Source organism: Gymnoscopelus braueri, assembly GCF_963280865.1.
Source record: "Gymnoscopelus braueri genome assembly, chromosome: 3".
NCBI lineage: Eukaryota > Metazoa > Chordata > Actinopteri > Myctophiformes > Myctophidae > Gymnoscopelus > Gymnoscopelus braueri.
In genome coordinates this window covers 15,049,936-15,067,107 of record NC_137612.1, presented here as the reverse complement: position 1 = coordinate 15,067,107, position 17,172 = coordinate 15,049,936, and the positions used below count along the sequence as shown (strand labels likewise).

The window sequence follows — 17,172 nt, the reverse complement described above, 5'->3', positions numbered from 1 at the left end:
TTAGCCCCTTCCACCCAACCCTATGGTGACTTTATCATCCCCACCCACGTTTAACACCTAGTCCCATTCAGGTATGCGGTCAGGGAGGAGGACGCCCCTGCCATGCAGAGTCTATGGCACTTTGGGTAATAATATCATATCCTGTGTTGGTGAAACTGATGGCATTACTTATAATATTACTGAACAAAAGGGCTAAGCTGCCATAATGGTTAATTGAAACATTTCCATAAACAACTGGAACTAGTTCAAAAGTAAATGTATAATACAGAATTATCTACTGATGATGCTGATGAGAAAACACTTTCTTTGGTGTAGCTGTCTCTACAAAAATAATCATATTTTTCTTAAACATACTTTAGCAGACTGAGTAGGTAATAAATAACAGACACAACACAATCGCAGTCTTTGGTTTGTCAGAAAACCATTAACAGTACATATCTGATAAAACATGAAAACATGCTAATATAAGAATTAAGTAAGAATGCAAATCTTCCAGAGATATTTGCAAAATAGTATCCATCAGCTTCCCAAGGCATTTTATTATATTAGAACAGATTCCCCACAATTGTTGTCAGTAAGTTTAACAAAAGGAGCAAAGCAGCATTACAGTAATGTTAATGTTATACACAAAACATAACAAACTAGGGTTGGGAAATCGGAATCGGAGGAACTGGATCCAACATTCATTGAGGAACCGGAATCGGTTCCATCACATTTGGAACCGGTTCTGGAACCGGTTTTATCACACTGTCAGAGCTGGTAATGTGGACTTTAAACGTCTGATATACAAATTACAAACTCGGTGGTTCTCAAACTTTTTAATTTCAAGGAGCCAACATAACTCTGGGAGGGTAGAAATGGAACGGGTCCATTTGGTTCCATTTGAACACCCCCCCCCCCCCCCCCCAAATGGGCCCCGGACCAGACCCCAGGTTGTAAACCACCGGGCTACACGACCAAACAGTAGGGGTCAGCAGTGACAGGGAGAATTGGCAAAATGACTTAAATTGGGAGAAAAAGGAAAATAAAAATGGAATGGAAATGGAACTTGTAGATCTGATATTTTGAAAATATCAGATCTACAAGTTCACAATATGTCACAAGATCGGCTATTTTCAAATATCAAATAGTCGAAATGTATATAGGGCATAGCAGTGGCGGACATTTTCAAATAATTGTAGTGGAGTAAAAGTACAATATTTGCCTTTGGGATGTAGAGTAGAAGTAAAAACTTACTGAGAATTGGAAATACTCCAGTAAAGTAGAAATACCTCAAATTGTATTTAAGTACAGTACTTGAGTAGATGTACTTAGTTACTTTACACCACCGTCAACATCAGACTACAATATATTTTTTTAGATTCAGTGCAGGCCTGATTGTTATGAAACCCCTGTGCATTTGAGGGGTCCAGTATTAATCTCTTCATTAGCCTTGCCCACTAATGACTTTTTTTCTATTTTGAATTGATCATGGTTGATCACAATAGACTCCTTTTCGGCGCTGCCGCGCTGGGCTACTGTACGTTTTTGGGGGAGGTAAGCCGGGCGGGGAGAGTGATATTTGTCACTGCATGTATTCCTCCTGGTGGGGGCTCCTCACTGGTAGGTGAGTCAGTAGGATACAACAGCAGTGACAACACAGAAATGTGTGTGGGGAGGAATTAATTGGCATAACGACTAAATTGGGGAGAAAAAGGGGGTAAAAATGATTGGCTACTCTAAAAAAAACAATAGACTCTTTTCACTGCAGACATTTTGACATGGATGAACACAGCTGAAGGTATAATAATTGTGGGTTTAGGCGTTATTGTGTACCCTACTACCAGCATGGACAACTCCTGTACGGTTAACCCAAAGCCAATCTGGGAACCCATCGCCAAATAAAAAGGAAAAACAGCGCCCTCTGCTGTTTTTCACTTATTCATTTGGCTCTGGGCGGAGTTGTACGGAGGACCCGTGCTCAGGGAAACCGGGGTTTGGACATGCCTTCAGCCTTTCACTTCCGGTGGTGCGACTATGTTTTAATTCCCACTAACAATATTTCTCCACGGAACACTAACACCACTTCTCCCAAAGAACATGGATCGTTTTGGTTATAAGCCCACTTGTTTCTATAATGAAAGAGCAATTTAAAATGTTACTAACTTTCCATGGTTTTGTCGGCTTCAAGGACGTTCTCCACTGGAAATGTTTCCAGTGGGGAACGAACGGCACACACGTAAATCCCGGCCACTACATTTGATTGGATAAAGCGCGGCCTGCTTTCTGATCTGATGGCACGCCCACTTGTAGCCAATATGCACGGGTTGTCAACAGGGCTACCGACAGATTCAAACGCAGAGCAGAATCTGTTCTTGAGAGATTAACCCAAAGCTGGCACACAGATGCACATCATAAAACGCACCCATAGTGGAAGAAGTACTCAGATATTTTACTTAAAAAAGTAAAAGTAGCAATACCACAATAGAAAAATACTCTGTTACAAGTAAAAGGCCTGTGTTCAAAATGTTACTTGAGTAAAAGTACAAAAGTATTGGCACCAAAATATACTTAAAAGTACCAAAAGTAAAAGTACTAATGTTTGAAAATAATGGATCTACAAGCTCACAAGAGATCTATTTTCAAATAGCCTATGTATAAAATAGGGCTAAAGTGGTTAATGTATGGCTTATAATATAGTAATTTATATCTGCAAGTGTAGCCCCTAGAGGGAGGCAGATATAAAGTCACATAAGTGACACAGGTATTTAAGGCCTTCTGAACAGGCAGAATCAGAGTGCCAATCTGTGGGTCCTCACACCACACATGTAGTGTGTTGTTAGAGGGGGATGTTTGGGTGCAGCTGCTAACCTGTTTACTGGTAAGCCTGTTTGTTTGTTTTTGTATCCTCGCTTTTAGTGTTTTAGTATTGTTTTATATGATCTACTGAGATCATCAGACTGAGAACTGTGGAGACTGAGAGAGACTGAGAACTGTGGAGACTGAGAACTGTGGAGACTGAGAACTGAGAACTGTGGAGACTGAGAACTGAGAACTGTGGAGACTGAGAACTGTGGAGACTGAGAGAGACTGAGAGAGACTGAGAACTGTGGAGACTGAGAACTGAGAACTGTGGAGACAGGAGAGGACAGGACCAAAGCTATAAAAGCTGTTGCATGTTCCTGCTCACCAAAATCATTTTCACGTCGGTCTCTGCGTATCGTCTCTTCACTTCTCGCTGACTCACACACTCCTCAACCTAGCAGGTGAGTTTTACACTACTTTATACACTTTAAAAGTAGCCTACTTTAAAAACTACTTTAACGCGGTAATCGCTGGTGGACAAAATAGAATCCAGCACCATTGTGCACGGCGAACAAATCAATTAACTCAAATGTTTACAAGAATTGGCACGGCGGCCAAACAAGTACAAAATTCTATTTCAAATTCCTACTATTAGCCACCGATTGATGGGCATGATATAAGCAGAGCGGCTGTCAGGCAGGCTCATGGAGTTACAACAGGTGGAGGATGAGAGCGAAACAAATATATATGCACTTAATTTGGATCAGACATTACTTGTTTTGTTTCTGTCTTCACGTTTTTATCAAATAATATATAGCCACTGAGCGATTCCGTTATGATTAGATTGATATCCTACATCTTTGACTGCACCGTGCCAGTGGAACCCATTCACACAGTGTTGACAAAATGATTGATGGTGACAGGAATGGACTTTTTAGGGCAAATATTTTACGATGACGATTTTACGCAAAATACATTTGGAGACAACGGAGGCTTTTATTGGTAAATGTGCATAGGCCCTGCACCTACTGTTGATAGTTTAGGGGGTAAATTAGCTCTGACGGAACCTCTCCCGGTGACAAAGATTAAGACGAGACCAGATCAAGTTGAGACCGCGTCTACTGTTGTCCTAGTAACAGCAGATGTTGTCCACGGTGAAAGAACACGTAGCTGTCCTCGTCAATGCCTGTTGTTTTCATATCACAATGTCAAAACATACCGATCTGATTCTTGTTTGGATGAAGAAACGTCAGACAGACGAACACTCACGTTGCGTTGGGCGCTGGCTCTCCGTTGGTTTTGTTGTTGTTGAGAAACAGGAAGACTCTTTCCTGTGTCAGTCTCTCTAACAATAGATTTAAACGTTTTATAAATGCTACTATTCGCCATTGGAGTCATTGTGTGTAAGGTACAATATCTATTCAGCCCATTTAAAGCGTGGAAATAAACGCATCAATGAATACATAAATAAATAAATAATTGTTTATCCCCTCGGGGATTCGAACCACTCCCAATGTCAGCATAAATTCACCAGACAGGTGCTTACACCAGTGAGCCATTCTTCTCACAACAATTGCGTACCGTTAACAACTCATACAGTATACAACCAGCCATTAAAAAAACAAAACAGACATGGTCGCCAGATCAACTTGAGACCTCAAGTCACCACACTGATTTTATTTTACTGGTCTCTAACACACGGCTGTTTAGTACAGATTTGTTTCTCAAATATCTCACCATGATCATCTATTATTCATTATGTTATAGGCTACTTAGAAATAGTAAATATGACGCATGATAGGTTAGATAAACTGTTCGTTTATGATCAATGGTAGGCCTAATGATCAATGGTTATTTATATTGACCAGATCTGTAGAGGGCGCAGGTGAGTAATTTAATACTCACCTGCAATACATATTTTATTTTCTGCACAAAAAGTGTATTATACAGAGAAGGTGGTGTGCTGAGATGTAACCCACCGTGGAGAATAGTTTTTCAGCAACACAAAACAGCCTTTGTTTCGATGAGTAGCAAAATTGTTTTCTTTAGTTTTACTACAGTTGGAGACCTCGCACGGTAGTGGAATTTGCAGTCAATGGGAGGAGCACCGCTCCTAACGGAGACCAGAGCTCTAAATGGACATGCCTTGAAATGCCATTTTCTGTGCAGCGACTGCAACTGTATCTTAAACATACTATTTCCAGGTGATTAGATTACATAAACATTAGCTTCAATAATTTGTAGGACATTTAAAATTGACTGGTCAATAATCACGTCACTGTAATGTGGGGTTTCAGACACTTTTGGCCATATTTTCTCTATAATTGGTCATGTTATAAACAGTTTATCTAACCTATATCATGCGTCATATTTACTATTTCTAAGTAGCCTATAACATAATGAATAATAGATGATCATGGTGAGATATTTTAGAAACAAATCTGTAGTAAACAGCCGTGTTGGAGACCAGTAAAATAAAATCAGTGTGGTGACTGAGGTCTCAAGTTAATCTGTGACCATGTCTGTTTTGTTTTTTAATGGCTGGTTGTATATTCTATGATTTGTTTATGGTACCTATTTGTTGTGAAAAGAATGGCGCACCGGAGTAAGCGCCTCTCTGGTGTATTTATGCTGACATTGGGAAGAGTTCGAATCCCAGGAGGGAATGAACATTTATTTATATATTTATTAATTAATTGATGCGTTTATTTGCACGCTTTGAATGGGCTGAATAGTGATTGTACCTTACACATGTTGACTCCGACTCCAATGGCAAATAGTTGCATTTATAAAACGTGTAAATCTATTGTTAGAGAGACTGACACAGGAAGTGGTTGTCTTCCTTTTCCTCAACAACAACAACAAAACCAACGGAGAGCCGTCCACAACGCAACGTCAGTGTTCGTCTGTCTGGCGTTTCTTCACCCAAACAAGAATCAGATCGGTATGTTTTGACATTGTGATATGAAAAAAAAACGGCATTGACGAGGACAGCTACGTGTTTTTTTCACCGGGGACAACATCTGCTGTTACTAGGACGACAGTAGACGCGGTCTCAACTTGATCTGGTCTCCTTACAATTTGAAACACCGGCGCTGTATAGCTTCGAGATGAGGTTCCTCGTTTCCCTCTGCCGTTTGAGCAGGACATTGTCGCACATTTTCCACTTTACATGTTTCTTACCCCTTTCTGCACATCGTATCCAAAAAGTGAAGCTTTTCCGCCATTCTCTCAGATGTTTTAAGTTCTAGCGCACCATAAAATCTATCCAACGAGTTGAAGAAAGTATTTAATTTGCCTCTGTCCTCATCCGGTTACATGTTTTTAAGACATTGCGCAAGAGTTGCGCCCGTAGAGATAACATTACTGATTCCCCTACTGGTCAAATGTTGAATTGCATCTTCTAATGCAAAATATTATGGAACCGGCTGAGGACAGAGGCGAATTAAATACTTTTTTCAACTCGTTGGATAGATTTTATAGTGCGCTAGAACTTAAAACATCTGAGAGAATGGCGGAAAAGCTTTACGTTTTGGATACGATGTGCAGAAAGGGGTAAGAAACATATAAAGTGGAAAATGTGCGACACTGTCCTGCTAAAACGACAGAGGGAAACGAGGAACCTCATCTCGGAGCTATACAGCGGAGGGAGAGGTTCCGTAGGGGCTCGGGGAGGGGTAAATAATGATAATGCTTTTAAATGGGCCCGCCGCCCGTTGCCTGCTGCTCCACATGTCGAGGAGGGTGGGCTCGCAAAGTGCGACCAAGCAAAGGTCTGTGTGCTCGTGATCTGACGGCTGGAGGGCCAGGCCCCTGGAGTCCCGGGCCGGGGAGCGGCCGTACCTCCAAACACCCCTGACGCTCCGAAGATGTGATTTTGTGATGGGTGCTCGTCATTTACCGCGTGTGTGTGTGTGTGCGCGCATTAGTGGCAGGGCAATAAAAGCTGTTTGTGGTTCCTTTTTTCTCAAAGTCATTTTCACCTCCTCTGCTATCCTCAGGTTTCTTCTCTGTTCTCTCCACCTCGTCGCCTCGCTGATTCACTCACACTCCTCAACCTAGCAGGTGAATTTTACACTACTTTATACACTTTAAAAGTACTTTAAAAGTCGACTTTAAGACTTTAAGTACATGGACCCTATGGCACTAACCCAGGGTAATAGCTCGTGGACAAAATAGCTGATCTACAAGCTCAAGTGAGCTTGTAGATCGGCTATTTTTGACCCAAGGCATTCATTTTTGATTACAAGTATGTGTTCTGCCTGGCAACAACGATATGCTTATCTATAGGCCTCACATAAAGAAATGTATAACTATAATTTTATATTATTATTTTTTTGTCTTTGAAGACATTGTAGGACTTTATTAGATTTATAGTTTTAACTGTTGTTGATTAAATATGTTTCATAATCTCAATCAATGAGCTTGTAGATCTGCTATTTTCAAATGGCCAAAATGTATATAGGCCTGAAGTGGTTTTGTAATAATAATCAGAATCTACAAAGTAACTAGTAACTAAAGTAGGAAAATTGGAAATACTCCAGTAAAGTAAAAAATACCACAATAAAAAGAGGACCCAGTGTCTTGCTGTGCATAGAGCCTGTCACATGAGGTCAAGATCAGGCGTGCTAAACCAGTACATCCATGTTAAAGGAACATTTCACCCAAAAACATGACTTAATTTCTATTAATTACTCTCCTCATGAAGCATTGAATTCATGGAGATTTGTTTAGTTTTTCTCTCATTCCTGAGACAATTATTAACAATAAGAGACTGACTGAGTAGGAGGAAAAACATCTCATGAATTAAAGACTTCATGGGGAGTGTAATCGATAGAAAATAAGTCATGTTTTGGGTGAAATACTCCTTTAAAACCATACATCCATGGTCTAATGTAGAGCCAAACACACATGGATAAATGTCTCTCTCATTGCATAGCAGTGGTGGAAAAAGTACTAAATGTTTTTACTTAAGTAAAAGTATCAATACTGCAATGTAGAAATTACTTAAGTTACAAGTAAAGTCTGGAATAAAAAATGTACTTGAGTATCAAAATGTTCTTAAAGTAACAAAAGTAGAATGTTCTCATTAAGTTTTCAAATGTCTAAAACATCTTTTGAAAATAGTAGATCTACAAGCTCACAATGTGTCGCATCATAGGATGTCTCACTCCCTCTCTCTTCCCTCACTTCTCCCTCTCCCTCTTCCCTCACTTCTCCCTCTCCCTCTTCCCTCACTTCTCCCTCTCCCCTCACTTCTCTTTCTCCCTCCCTCTTCCCTCACTTCTCTTTCTCCCTCACTTCTCTTTCTCCCTCCCTTTCCCCTCACTTCTCCCTCACTTCTCCCTCCCTCTCCCCTCACTTCTCCCTCCCTCTCCCCCTCCCTCTCCCCTCACTTCTCTTTCTCCCTCTCTCTCTTTCTCCCTCTCCCCCTTTCTCTCTCTCTCTCTCTCTCTCTCTCTGTCTCTCTGTCTCTCTGTCTCTATGTCTCTATGTCTCTCTTATATCTCTGTCTCTCTACCATAACAGAATGTCTTCAATCATGGATGCCTACCTCCCTAACCTCATGGCTCCAGGCAGAGATGGAAACATCAGCATGGAAGCCATCGTTGGAAAGCAGCCTGGATATGAGATCTGGACCTCCAATGGATCCTTAAAGGACATTACAGTATGTAACACACACTCACTATACAATATACACACTATGACTTCACACTTCTAATGGATCATTAAAGAGACTACAAGTTCCAAACTGACTAAAAGTCCCAAATGGACTACAAGTCCCAAATGGACTACAACATTTGATGATTTATAATTTGATGATGTTAAAGTATAAATACAGCTGGTTAAATATTACTACACTACTGGTGAAAGTGAAGTATATAATTATTTTAAAAAATGCCAAAGTTTTCAAAATTACAATTAAAAAGTGCATTTTCTCTTTTTTTATATTGATGCATTGCCTTTTCAGACATAAAAAAAGTGAAAATAGCAGATCTACAAGCTCACTACACCAGCTTGTAGATCTACTATTTTCACTACTTTTGAAATTGTGTTAATTCATGTATTTTCTGTAAGTCTGGGTCCAAGAAATTAAAAGTAAAAGTGCTTAGACATACTCTGTTACAAGTCCTGTATTCAACATTTTTACTTGAGTAAAAGTACTCATTATGCAGAATGTCCTATTTCACAAGTTTGTCAAAAATCGTTTGAAAGTAGCAGATCCACAAGCTCACATGTTGTGAGCTTGTGGATCTGCTATCTTTGAAAAGGTTTGACACATTTTGAAAACATAAGTACTTTTACTTTGGCATTTTAAATAGTTTTTGATGCTAATACTTTTCTATTGGCTAAAAGTAAGGTAAAGAATGATCAAATAATAGCCGATCTACAAGCTCACAAGGCATGTAGCTTGTAGATCAGCTATTTTCACTACTTTTGTAGTACAGTTTTTAAAGTAATATTAAACAACCAAGTTATAATTTAGTAACAAACCAGGTTTAATTATTTTAAACGTTTTACAGCGTGTGTGCTGTACACTCCGTTTCCTTATATTGCACAATTGTTCAAGATTTTTCAAAAATAGCAGATCTACAAGCTCTGAGCTTGTAGATCTGCTATTTTTGAGTAGCCAAAGTATACAATAATGGTTATATCTAAAATCTGAAATGACAGATGCTTTCCTGGATTGAATGGGTTAAAACAATAATCTGCACAGGTTGATCTATTTAAACAACTAAGTGATCTGTCTCTCTCTCTGCCTGTCTATCTCTCTGCCTGCCTGTCTGTCTCTCTGCCTGTCTGTCTCTCAGCCAAAGGAGATCAAGAAGCTCGTGGAGGACGAGGGAGCTCTGTTCACCTCAGGGTTCACAGTGGGCGGAGTCAGGTGCACCAGAATCATCATCGTCATTGTCATCACCGTGACCATCAACGGCATCGTTATTGTCATTGTCATCCTCATCATCATCATGCAGTGAGACCGGTAGAGAGACTCACTCTACAATTCACTCCATGTATATAACACTGGACTGGCTTCATGGGGTGTGTAATGCAATGATACTAATAAAGGCACTGAAATCATGATGGCATTTAAAGGCTCTAGTCTGACATAAATTTTCCCTTTTAATTTTTTTTATGTTTTTTGGGGGGTTTTGTGAATTCAATTCCACCCCAAAAAACTCAACTTTGAACATTCAGTGGATTTTCTGTGGTCTTTTTATTTATTTATAACTAGGCTGAAAAGTAATCTGGGATTGGCCCCTTGACTTTGATGTCATAGTCATTGATCGGCTATTTTCAAACATGTTAGTACTTTTACTTTTGGTACTAACTCTCTCAGTGCCAATGAAATAAAAAAAAAATCATACTGTGCCAGCAATTTTTTTTAAAGTAAAAAAAAAAGTACTCAGGAGCCGAGATACAGCCTTTTTTAGTAATAAGTTAAACAAGAAGTGAATGGAGCAGCAAATCTTCGGATCACAATATCTTGGGTTCTGAACATTCTTTTCCAAAAAAAAGGGCAAGAAGTTATACATCATGTTCTCAGAAGTTAATGTATATTTTGATGCCAATACTTTTGTACTTTTACTCAAGTAACATTTTGGACAGGCCTTTTACTTGTAACAGAGTATTTCTACATTGCAGTATTGATACTTTTACTTAAGTACTTTTTCCACCAATGGTTGGCAGTAATAAACTAGATATCTTGATGTGTGCAGATTACATCATTGTTGGTAGCGGAAAATGAAAATGATTTTACAGAAAATGTTGATGTGTACAGAGAATTGAATTGGTGTAAAAAGTGGAAACTGACAGTTCTTGTCGTCATAGTAAGACTCAGATCATGCATTTTAGACAGGATAAAGAGTGATTTTACTGTGTGTGTGACCAGTTTGTGATACCTACAACACTCAATAAAAATGGCTATATAGCTGCCATAATGGTTAATTGAAACATTTTCATAAACTGGAACTAGTTAAAAATTTAATTATCTATTGGTGATTTACTGATTTTCAACATAGAAGACAGAGTACAGTAAGTAGGTAATAACATACGCAACACAATCGCAGTCTTTGGTTTGTCAGAAAACCTTTAACAGTACATATCTGATAAAACATGAAAACAAACATTGCATGCTAATATAAGAATTAAGTAAGAATGCAAATCTTCCAGAGATATTTGCTAAATAGTATCCATCAGCTTCCCAAGGCATTTTATTAGAACAGATTCCCCACAATTGTTAAGTATAACAAAAGGGGAAAGGCAGCATTACAGTAATGTTAATGTTATACACAAAACATAACAACTAGGGTTGGGAAACGGAACCGGAGGAATCGGAGGAACCGGATCCAACATTGAGAAACCGGAATTGGTTCCATCACATTTGGAACCGGTTTTATCACACTGTCAGAGCTGGTAATGTGGACTTTAAACGTCTGATATATAATTACTATACCGGTGGTTCTCAAACATTTTAATTTCAAGGAGCCACCATAACTCTGAGAGGGTAAAAATGGAACCAAATGGACCCGTAAACAGTGGTGTGTTCTACCGTGTTACAGTCCAGATTTCTTTGGAAAAAAGCGTATACAGTCTAATAACCATTTCATCCATTGAAAACACGTTAGCGTATACCCAAGACCATAATAATTATAATTATCGTATACACTCCGAAAAAAACTAGAACACACCACTGCCCGAAAGGGTCCATTTGGTTCCATTTGTACACTCAGAGTTACAGACCTGTAAGGGTCCATTTGGAACCCCCTATGGGAATCCTTAAAGGGAACTGTTAAGGAACCGGAATCATTCAAACCCTAAAAAGGATCCCAACCCTAAACATAACACCCCCGCGCAACGGTAAAGTTCCTGCCCGCCACGGTGGAGAGACTGGGGCGGTTTGAATCCTGCACGGTAACATCCGGGCTTGGCCGGCCGGGCGCTTCAACGAACACTACTGGCCGTGTTCGCTGGTGGGGAAGGAAGGCGATATCTGTCGCCGCATTACTGACTCCTACGAGTTGGTCAGGGCCCATGGATTAAAGCAAATTATTACACGGATTGGTTGAATGCTTGATTCCGATTGGTCAATCGCTGAATTGTTATTTTGTGTGTTATTTCTGAATAATGACCGATGAGCTCAATAACAGACCTCTGTCTAATCAAAGACTCAGAGCACCTGCTCATATCAACCTGCGCTGCTTCTTTTTATGCTGTATCCAACATGACATCCATGTAAACAAACGCACCATGTCATTTACAGCTAGACTTTGCTCTCAAGAACGTTTTTGAAAACATTTGAAGCGAGAAATAGACCGTGTCCGCCCGGTGCAACACTTATGGAATACTTTCATTACCGTAAACAAGGAAATACTTTGTTTTGTTGTTACTTTTGGGTCAATTTATTAATTATTTTTTTAAGTAGCTGTGTAATAAGCGGGATAATTGTCGCCGTGCCGGTAGTTGTTGAGAAATAACACCCGACTGGATGTTTAATCATCCTGAAGGGGACAATTATCCCTTACATAAAATCTGACTGAAAAAATGTGTATGGCCAAGTCTTATTATGCGATTTGTGAAACAGTGTAAAAAGGAGCCCCCACAATTATTTGTTTAGGAAACAAATAATTGTTTCCTAAACAATTAACACAATATGTAACATTATGATGTTTTAGTAATATTGTTCCTGCTGTTTTACATACTGGAAACCAGGTGAACAAATCACAGACCGAGGATTTAACATTTGCTTTTATGAAATATCCGAGACAATTAGTGTTTTATGGAAAATGCCTCTGAACATATTGCTAGTTTGACCACTTCACATGCTCTAATCTTTATCTATTTTTAACAGCAAATAGCCTACAAGCAGACGCATTGAGATCTTGTAGATCGGCTATTTTCGCGCAGCATGCTTCTATAGAAGACATGCTGGCTTCTATGGAACCCAAATGACTGAAATGAGTCGTGGCGACTGAGAGCTTTAATCCATGAGGGCACCCGTTCAGCAGGGAGCGGAACAGAGGGATAAACGTGTTCCTCCACATGAGTTTTGCACTTCTCACCATCAGGTGAAAAGAAGCAGACTGACAAGGTCACGTGACGTGTCTGGGAGGAGATGTGCAACACCAGTGGTTCCTAAACCTTTTTCCTTATATCTGACAAAAGCAGAAACCCAGTCCCACTCATGTGTACAAATCCATACACATGTACAACTTGTTTTTGTAAACCACTTTAGCCCTATATATAGTTCTTATACGACGAATAGCAAAAATAGCTGATCTACGAGCTACTTTCACAATTTTTGAAACCTTTCTGAAAGACTTTGAATTATTATCATTAGCTATTTTGACAATATAATGACCTACCCAAAATAAGGGGAAATAGGTTTCAAATGGCATGATTTTATGTTTATGTGTTTTATGTTTAAAATATTGGTCTACCATCAAACGGACAAAGCCTTACACCCCCCTTGTGACCTTCGGCGCCCCCCCCCCCCCCGAAGGGGGCCCCAGACCCCAGGTTGTAAACCACTGGGCTACACCCCCCCACCCCCCCAGACCAAACAGTAGGGGTCAGCAGTGACAGGGACTGGAGAAGGCATGATGACTTAAATTGAGAAAAAGGAAAACAAAAACGGAAAGAAAAACAACATAACACTCAGACCAGGCGTTAATGAACCACTCTAAGCATTATTCACCCTTTCTACAGCGACATAGAAACTCTTTTTGTCATCCAAGCAGTGCCAACCGATTGGTCCGATCTCACAGTCTGCACATATGAGATACTTGATCCGCCCCACGTCGTTGGTGAAGCCCACGTTCTCGAATATGTACATGTCGTCCACTAACCAGTGGGCGGTTAGCGTGTCTCCGTCAGAGCCGTCGGAGGCGCCCAGGGAAGTCTTCTTCCGCATCGACGGTAGGAACAACTGATGAAAGAGGAACAAGCTGATGATATACAGTATATATATATATATTGGTACACAATATATGGCAATATGTCTGCCTAAAGTCAACAAAACTTGTTCGATAAAAATATACACCATAACATACACACATCATGTTCTCACAAAAAGAACTGTCTTTAACAGATGCAACTGCATTTTTTATTAGTGGAGCATTTGGAATATCCAATTAAGAGTAATGTAATTAGGGTTTCCCAAACATCTAAAGACAATAGATAGACTGTATAATACAAAAAATTGTTGTAATGCCTTCAAACGGCTACTTCTGTTCAGGCAAAAGAACAAACTTGGCCTGAGTATTATAACTCATCCTCAGGCAGCAAGGACAACTACATACATTACAGTAAGTAACATATATTATATACTGAGTCCACAATACAGTAACAGTACGACACAACAGTTGTTGTTTTTTAACAGGGACTGCCATAAGACACAACCGTCTATAATAATCTCTATACTGTAGGTGGGGAGATAACAGTGGAAGAGAACACTAGTGAAAACCCTATATGATCCTTCTATCATTGGTTAGCTTCGTTCTAATAGCCGTTGAAATATTTCTTTTATATTTTAATATTTATAATTAAAAGTTGATAATTTTGCTCATACATAACATCAATATCAAGATAGCTTTATTTTGTCATTTGTTATCTATCTGCAAGCAGCTTCGGGGGAAAAAAAAAAGATTCTCCTAGTTATTCTGTTTCTTATCCTTTCCATCATACCTCCTTCTCTGCAAACAAGGCCATCCCAGGACAGAGCACCTTGGAACCACATCGCTGACACAGGACGGACTTGATGTTCTTCCCATCCTCAGACACCAGGTCTGATCGGTCTACAACCTCGCTCTCCTTCTGATCCATGATGTCCAATCCTGACAAAAACGACGAAAATGAAATTCGATATACCTTATGTACATCATGCAGTGGTGGAAAAAGTACTTAAATGTTTTACTTAAGTAAAAGTATCAATACTGCAATGTAGAAGTACTCTGTTACAAGTAAAAGTCTGGAATTAAAAATGTACTTGAGTAAAAGAAAAGTACAAAAGTTTTGGTATCAAAATGTACTTATAGTACCAAAAGTAAAAGTACTAACATTTTTGAAAATAGCAGATCTACAAGCTCACAACACGTCGCGATGCGACGCGTTGTGAGCTTGTAGATCGGCTATTTTCAAATAGCCTATGCATAAAATAGGGATAAAGTGGTTAATGTTATGTTTTATAATGTAATCATTTATATCTGAAAAGTAACTAGTAACTAACGTTTTCAAATAACTGTAGTGGAGTAAAAGTACAATATTTGCCTCTGAGATGTAGTGGAGTAGAAGTAAAAGTATTGGAAATTGTAAATACTCAAGTAAAGTACAAATACCTCAAAATTGTACTTAAGTACAGTACTTAAGTAAATGTACTTAGTTACTTTCCACCACTGACATCATGGGTATTCAACAGGGGGCCCGGGACCCCTAGGGGTTCCTCAGAGTTACTACAGGGGGGCCGTCAAATGTTTGTGTGATAGGAACAAAAATATGTTTGAACATTTTTAAATGTATTGACCACTTGAACCCTAGCATCCCTATTCTGGAGGGACCGTTTGCAGAAAATAGCAGATCTACAAGCTCACAATGCATCGCGCTGCAATGCATTGTGAGCTTGTGGATCAGCTATTTTCTGCAAAGAGGTTTGGTATAGAGGGTGAAAAAAAAGAGCAGACCAAGTACAGAGCCAAAGGTCAAGTACACATTAAACATGAATCCAACACTGATGGATGAAGCAAGTCTATGAAGCTGTCTATGAAATCTATGAAGAAGTTTAATCTGGCACACAATTCTATACAATATGTAGTGGGGGTCACTCCCTGCTTCATCTCTCTCTCAGCTAAGGGGGTCCTTGGACTGAAAAACGTTTAAGAGCCCTTCTGTACATGAGCAACCCGTCGTATGAGACGTTAAATTAAGGTTAAATGAGCTTTACCTTCTAATGGCCTCTTCTATCTTCACCAGAGGTTCATGCAGGTGATGACAGTCTGTCTGCAGGATGTTTGCAGATCGTAATGGCAACGTTCCTGAAAACGTAGATTGATGAACAAAACAGGCTATTTATTTATACTGACATGTTACATAAGCTCATGTATTATAGAGCCTAATAACAATAGGATTATTACGACGTCATTCAGTCTCTTTGTACCCATTACATTCTAGAGAAACTATGATGCCACAATAATCGAGCTTAGGTTGGAATTCTTGGTCCACTCCTTTTCTACATTTCGTTTAAGAGTCAGTTCGTGAAAATGTAAACATATCCATTATGAGACAATAATGTCAAGATACATAAGAATGAAACAGACATAGAATTACCTGGATTTCTCCAATCTGGACAGAATAAGAGCAGATCTAAACCATCAGACAGAAACCAATGTAGTGTAGTTGGTGCTACACTCAATGAGATCGACTTGAAACAACAGCACACGACCATTATGAGGTTCCTAGGTTCCTCTTGCCCTGATACATGACTGTTAGTCATGGATGAACTTCAACCTGGTGTTTGCTATTTTCCCATTTTTGACTCATACATCTACATATAAATGAACATTTCAGATATAAAGTAATTACCCTATGGCCACGGATATTACAATACTGTACGGGCTCTCAAAAGTATCCGTGTGTTCCGTATTGATCAATAAAAAGCATTGTAATCCAATTGGTGGCCATTTTCTTATGAAGTTATAACGTATCATATTGCAATACACCTCCCAACCAATAGGGTCGCGAAGATGAAAGCACGTGGAGAAAATACAGAGAAAATGGACATCGATCGGATTTAAATGCTTTTTATTGATCAATACGGAAAATACGGGTACTTCTGAGGGCCCATACATAATTGTGACATCATTGGCCATGGGTTAGCACTTTATATTTGCAATCTGAACGTTTACGTAGACGTATGGGGCCCAACAAAAGTGAAAGTGCAAACACTATGTTGAAGATCTTCCATGACGGTCGTGACAGATGACCGTCTTGTTATCCATGGCTAAGGTTCCTCCTGCCTAGTGGGCGAAAATTACCAAAATTATATTTAAGTCATACATAATGGTACAGTAATAATCAATGTGATAATTCAATTTAACTTATTTTTTTCAGGGAGCACAAATGATACAATTTCCTCCAGAATGATCCAAGTACCAATTTTTAAAGGCAAATATGCTACAACTGAGAGTAAATTATGACATACATTGTTATTTTAGAGCAGAGCTCAGTGTTCTTTGTTAATAACGTGCTGTTGTGTTGTTGTTGTATTGTTATTGCTATCTTATAAAGTCTTATAAATCTAATACTGAGTGGGCTGCCAACACTCCTGGATCCCGCAGGAGTCTCCTGGTTTTTGACCACGTCTCCTGACACTCTCCTGGATCGTCATTTCGTCAG

General features: G+C 39.3%; 3 protein-coding genes across 6 annotated transcripts in view; 1 reads left to right on the top strand and 2 right to left on the bottom strand.

Annotated features, from left to right (window-relative positions):
• Nucleotides 1–470: 470 nt before the first annotated feature.
• LOC308080678 (sphingolipid delta(4)-desaturase DES1-like) overlaps nt 471–17,172 on the bottom strand; it is a 252,203-nt gene continuing 235,501 nt past the window's right edge. Inside the window, exons 2-3 of one of the 2 annotated variants that reach the window (XM_080422600.1) lie at nt 11,091–11,903; nt 471–641 (exon numbers count right to left, since the gene is read on the bottom strand). The gene's annotated coding sequence lies outside the window, so the exon portion shown is untranslated. Of the gene's footprint in view, nt 642–10,979; nt 11,904–17,172 lie in introns of those variants that run through there. The other variant, XM_080422599.1, reaches the window with a different exon arrangement.
• LOC308080691 (profilin-2-like) lies at nt 3,119–10,862 on the top strand. Of its 2 annotated transcripts, none has more exons than XM_080422637.1 (4): nt 3,119–3,245; nt 6,786–6,849; nt 8,314–8,452; nt 9,597–10,862. In XM_080422637.1, the coding sequence occupies exons 3-4, from the start codon at nt 8,315–8,317 to the stop codon at nt 9,759–9,761; spliced, it is 303 nt and encodes a 100-aa protein (XP_080278763.1). In that variant the 5' UTR covers nt 3,119–3,245; nt 6,786–6,849; nt 8,314; the 3' UTR covers nt 9,762–10,862. The 2 variants fall into 2 exon arrangements, with proteins under 2 accessions (XP_080278763.1, XP_080278764.1); XM_080422638.1 differs by lacking the exon at nt 3,119–3,245 and adding an exon at nt 5,662–5,728.
• Nucleotides 13,349–16,180, bottom strand: rabif (RAB interacting factor). 2 transcript variants are annotated; one of them, XM_080424190.1, is made up of 4 exons: nt 16,105–16,180; nt 15,722–15,812; nt 14,470–14,618; nt 13,349–13,711 (listed from the first exon to the last, which is right to left on the bottom strand). In XM_080424190.1, the coding sequence occupies exons 3-4, from the start codon at nt 14,605–14,607 to the stop codon at nt 13,466–13,468; spliced, it is 384 nt and encodes a 127-aa protein (XP_080280316.1). In that variant the 5' UTR covers nt 14,608–14,618; nt 15,722–15,812; nt 16,105–16,180; the 3' UTR covers nt 13,349–13,465. The 2 variants fall into 2 exon arrangements, with proteins under 2 accessions (XP_080280316.1, XP_080280315.1); XM_080424189.1 differs by having other exon boundaries at nt 14,470–14,620; nt 15,737–15,812; nt 16,105–16,174.

Bases quoted from the DNA above. Each gene is read 5' to 3' on its own strand.
- LOC308080691 (XM_080422637.1), top strand. From the start codon at position 8,315: ATGTCTTCAATCATGGATGCCTACCTCCCTAACCTCATGGCTCCAGGC. The intron at 8,453-9,596 runs GTATGTAACACA...TCTGTCTCTCAG, and splicing joins GATCCTTAAAGGACATTACA to CCAAAGGAGATCAAGAAGCT.
- rabif (XM_080424190.1), bottom strand. From the start codon at position 14,607: ATGGATCAGAAGGAGAGCGAGGTTGTAGACCGATCAGACCTGGTGTCT. The intron at 13,712-14,469 runs GTATGATGGAAA...CTCTTTCATCAG, and splicing joins CCTTGTTTGCAGAGAAGGAG to TTGTTCCTACCGTCGATGCG.